At 36.3% G+C, this 5,373-nt stretch overlaps 1 protein-coding gene across 1 annotated transcript; it reads left to right on the forward strand.

The window, feature by feature from the left end:
• Positions 1 to 1,245: 1,245 nt before the first annotated feature.
• On the forward strand, positions 1,246 to 2,190 carry LOC105984021 (olfactory receptor 51V1-like). Its single transcript, XM_013014064.1, has one exon. It carries the CDS (start codon positions 1,246 to 1,248, stop codon positions 2,188 to 2,190), a length of 945 nt encoding a protein of 314 aa, XP_012869518.1.
• The last annotated feature ends 3,183 nt before the right edge of the window (positions 2,191 to 5,373 follow it).

Below are 5,373 nucleotides of genomic sequence, written 5' to 3' on the forward strand. Positions count from 1 at the left end.
TTATATTTCTTAAGCAAAGGCACTAAACCATGTTGTTTTTTTTTATCACTTAATGTGTTTTTTTATCACTTAATGTTCTAAGTGTTTAGTGGTGGAATCATCTACACAGGCAAAGTATAAATAGGCTGTCTTGACATAATCACTTTATTGTAAGAATGTAGTATGTGAAATAACTAATTATATTCTATACATATACAGTTAACGCTACCATGAATAAAGGACGTTTTATTTATTTTATTACACTGTAAAGTTAAAATACATTTTACATTGTGTGTGTGGTATATGATATGTATTTATGTCCTGGGGCTTAAACTGTGGTGGTTTTTTTGTTTTATCCTCAAGCTTTTTTGTTTAAGGCTAGTGCTAGCTATACTATGGGAGCCACAGCTCCACTTGCAGATGTTTTGGTGGTTATTTGGAGGTAACATTCTCATGGACTTTCCTGCCTAGGCTGTGTTGGAACCGTGAGACCCAGATATCAACCTCCCGAGTAGCTAGGAGTGAGCCACTGATACCAAGCTACATTTTACAGTTTTATATAATATCCTAGTTTAAAGTCAATGCCTAGTATCTTATATCATATATCAGAGAATCCGCAGGGAAAATAAAAATCTTAAACAGGAATCTCTTTTCACAAAAAGTCTCTTGAAAAGTAGAGTACTACAATTAAAAATTCAAGAATTTGATGGAGGGGGCTGGTCAGTGTGAAACATTTCATATTCCACTTTGGTGGTTTAGTTTTACTCAGTGAAAATGTATCCTCAGGAAAGTCTGATGACTTCAACCACTCCATTTCCTTTGTGTTTAAAGCAAGTAAAAGGCAGAATTGTGGCATCAGAGGGAGAAAAATGAGCTAGGTATTCTGCAATCACCACTGGGTGATGAGGCCCTGCAACACTGCACACCTGTGGCCATGCACTGTGTATCTTTTGAGCTGAGCAGGGACCCCCCAGAAGGGAAGCTGAAATCGAAATCCCCTGTGTCATTAGCACTACTGTTTGTGCATAAAGCTCCCTGATCAGCCCCATTGCTCATCTTCAGCACCGCAGGATCTTTGTGTACACAAGAGATCTATGCTTTCATGAGAACGAGGTACCTACCGGCTTTCCATTTTGTTGTTTATGAAAAATCATATCATATTTTATTCACTTTCCCCAAAGCAGATAAATATTACTGGAAATTAGAGCATATCAAAACTGTATAATTTACATTAAGTCTGTAAAATAGTTTCCATCTGCTTAATGAATGACTGCCTACTCTATCTCCAATTCTAGTAGCTCAGGATTTGTTCTCACAGGTTTTCCTGGCCTGGAAGTTTACTACCCTTGGATTTCCATCCCGTTTTCTTTTATCTATGCCCTGGTGTTCCTGGGAAACTGCATGGTGCTGCACGTGGTCCGCACTGAGCCAAGCCTGCACCAGCCCATGTTCTACTTCCTGGCCATGCTGGCGGTCACTGACCTGTGCATGGGCCTGTCCACTGTGCCAACTGTGTTGGGAGTGCTGTGGGGCTTTGTGAAGGAGATCAGCCTGGATGGCTGTATTGCCCAGTCATATTTCATTCACGGGCTATCCTTCATGGAGTCATCAGTGCTCCTGGCCATGGCTTTAGACCGCTACATTGCCATCTGCAACCCTCTCCGTTATTCCTCCATCCTAACAAATGACAAAATCCTGAGAATTGGGGTGGCAATCTTATGCAGGAGTTCCATGCTCATTCCCCCCGTCATCATCAGGCTGAAGTTCTTAAATTATTGTCGACCCCATTTCCTTTCTCACTCCTTCTGCCTGCACCAAGACTTAATTCGCATGGCTTGCTCAGACATTCGCTTCAACAGCATCTACGCCCTGGCTCTGGTGATCAGCAACCTGCTGCTGGATGCTGTGCTCATACTTTTGTCCTACATGATGATCTTGCACACGGTTTTGGCGATTGCATCTCGGGAGGAGAGGATCAAGTCCTTGCAGACGTGTGTATCTCACATCAGTGCTGTTTCAGTTTTCTACATCCCCATCATCGGTCTGACGATGGTGCATCGCTTTGGGAAGCACCTCTCACCCCTGGTTCATGTCCTCATGGGTAATGTGTACATCCTGTTCCCACCCTTGATGAACCCCATCATTTACAGTATCAAGACCCAGCAGATACGAGTGAGAGTCCAGAGGTTTTTCTATGCGAAAGGATCCTGAGCTCCAATGTACAAATCGAAGGGAGTTAAAGAGAAGGAATGAAGTTAAAAAGGGTTAGTGAGAGTCAGTGAACAACTACCTTTACTAAGTTTTATTTTGGTAAAGGTTTTAAAATCACTAGTTCTCTCCTCTCCTTTCCTCTACCCTCCACAGCTAAGGTGTCAATACTTTATACATTATGGGTGAGAGGTGATCAATTCTACAATTCAGACTACAAACATGTGTGTGTGTGTGTGTGTGTGTGTGTGTGTGTGTGTGTGTTTTATTGAAGTTACATTAATCTATGTGTTAGATTTAACAGTAAAATGCATAGCTAGTTGAGTCATGATGTTTTTCCTTATTGAAATGGTAAGCTTCTGAAAATAAAAGCCATTTAATCGATGAGTCTTAAGATCATGAGTTATTTTTCCCTCATTTTTTTTCCCTCTAAGCAGTAGGTATAGTAGGTATATCTATGCTCTTTCATCCTCATTTCAGCCTTGTCATCATTTAAGGAAGTCAACATCCTAGGTGAATTTAGATGTTTTAAATTATTTGAAAAGCAATAAAACAACAAAAACAAAGAAATAATCTTGATTTGAGATTGTGTGCTTATGCTTATCCACGTTCTTCCATATGAACAATTATGTAAGTGAAAATAAAAATAATTAGTAACTCTTAAAGCCAAAGAAATGAGATTTCCTGTCCAGATATTTATTTAAATGATAATATCTCCTTTTACTGCCATTAGAAAAACGTTTAAATCTCTTTGAAAATGTTAACTTTGGTAGGGATTTTTTCTTAACTTCATAAACCCCTAGATGCAATTAAAAACTAAACTGCTTTGATTTTCACTGTGAATAAGTATCACACATTTCTAATTTAGTATCTTTATTAAATTTCAGGTAGTTATTACTTTCTATTTATAAAAGTATTTTTATAATTCTAACAGTAAAATCATATGCTAATTATTTAGGAGATAGTTTCTGTTGGGATTCTGATAAATTATTTTCAGATAAATTATTTTGTTTTAATTAAATTCAAATCACACAATGCTGTTTTTCTGCTCTCTTTTGGTGTTCCTTAAAAAAATTGTAAGTAGTTAGGGGCTATTAAAACATTCATATGGTTTGATGGATATATATGCTCATGCATCTATAGAAACATAATGAACTTCTCCCTTGTACAACTGATATAAGCTAATAAAAATCTTAATTAAAAATTGAAAAACTATATGAGAAATAGCTGTTAAACAAAATCACTAAGTTAAGTACAAAATGCATCTTTTGATTGAGATTTATGTGTATAAATTACTCAAAATGTAATATATAAAATGCTATGCATAAAATATATCAATATTTTATAGATTTATTAGTCATCTATAGTTTTTCCTATTCAATGTGTGTGTATACAGTTTTACATATTTTAAAAGCTATATTTATAAAACTACTGACAGTTGCTGGGTGCTGGTGACTCATGCCTATTATCCTCAGAAATGTGAGATCTGAGGATTACTGTTGAAGCCAGCCCAGAGAGGAAAGTGTATGAGACTTTTATTGCCAATTTTATTTCAAGGCAAGTAATAGAGCACTAGCCTTAAAACAAAAAAAATAAACAGGGATAGTGTTCATACCCTGTGTTCAAGCCTCAAGACTTGATTATAAACAAAAAAATACTGATAGTCATGTACTCATTAGCAAATCAAAAAGACAATATTTCTATCACTCTTATATCTGTCCTTTGTCTATCTCTCCCACTATCTCAAGACCTTGACATTTATTTACTGTCATATAAATTTGCCATTAAGGGAATATCACATAAATTAAGTAAAATTAATAAATGACTAAAATAATAAATAGAAACTTCAATAGTCAAAGTAATTATTGGAAAGCTGCACTAACTCCTGCCATTTTGTAGTTTTTTATTTTATATATATATATATATATATTATTGTAAAGATACTATACAGAGGGGTTACAGTTACATGAGCAAGGTATTGAGTCCATTTCCCATTGAGCATTGTTACACCCTTTGTTTTTTCCCCTACCATCCCTTCCCTCCTCACCTCCCCAACTCCTCCCGACCCCTCAAAGTTGTGCAGTTCATTTTCAACATTGTATCTTGTACATCTAATTGTTACAATGGGTCAACCTGTATCCTTATTTCAGAATTTTGTATTTCTCTTCTCCTCCCCAAATTAGAAAAATGTATATACAAGATGCATGGCATCAGAATCAAAAACAGTGAAAACAGGGGTTATACCATGGGAGAAGAACATACAAAAGAAACAAAAAAAATCACATAGTACATTATAAATACATTAAAAACAGCAAGAAAGATAAAACTTCTTGTATCCTTATCTTGGGGTTCATTTCACTTAACATCATCTTATATGGTCATATGTACATAGCTTTTGACCTTTTCTGTTTGTCCTAGACATACACTAGTTATTGCAGATAAAGGAAAGCATGGGACCTATGTTTCTTTGGGCCTGGATTACTTCACTTAATGTGATTATTTTCCAATTTTTTCCATTTCCTAACAAATTGGGCTGTTTCATTCTTTCTAATGGAGGCATAGAATTTTTACTGTACTTATACCACATTTTCTTGATCCATTCATCTACTGAGGGACATCTGGGCTGGTTCCATATCTTAGCTAAAGTTTGTCTTTAAGTCTTTAGCCCATTTATTTATAGGGCAGCTGTTTCTTTGAGGATTTGTTGTTGGAGGATTTAATTTTTTGAGTTCTAAGTATATTTTAGATATGAGACCCTTGTCTGTTGGATGGCTAGTGAAGATCTTCTCCCAATCTGTGGGATTTCTATTGATCTTGCTAGCTATGTCCTTTGCCATGCAGAAGCTCTGCAGTTTCATGCAATCCTATCAAATAGGATTGATTTGTTGTGCTTCTGGGTCTTTATTAAGAAAATTTCGGGCTGTGCTAAGGAGCCCTAGAGTTTCTCCTATTCCTTTCTGTAATGAGAAAACAATTTTTTTAATTTAAAAAAATTTAGGTAGAAAAAAGGGTTCTTCGATTTTATTGGAGGGGGGGAGGTAATCTTGTGTATCCTCTGTGTCCATAACCAATCTCTTGGTGGAGTCTCTGGTTTGCTTGTGGTGTTTCGTTTTCCTGTGGCTTGACTGGTTTCTTAAATCAATTTGTTTGAGCATGGAGGATGAAACTCTGCCTTACCAGGGGCTT

Source organism: Dipodomys ordii, unplaced genomic scaffold, assembly GCF_000151885.1.
Source record: "Dipodomys ordii isolate 6190 unplaced genomic scaffold, Dord_2.0 Scaffold22, whole genome shotgun sequence".
NCBI classification, from domain to species: Eukaryota; Metazoa; Chordata; class Mammalia; order Rodentia; family Heteromyidae; genus Dipodomys; species Dipodomys ordii.

What these genes read in the sequence shown, in the direction of transcription:
- LOC105984021 (XM_013014064.1), top strand. Translation starts at nt 1,246, where the DNA reads ATGACTGCCTACTCTATCTCCAATTCTAGTAGCTCAGGATTTGTTCTC.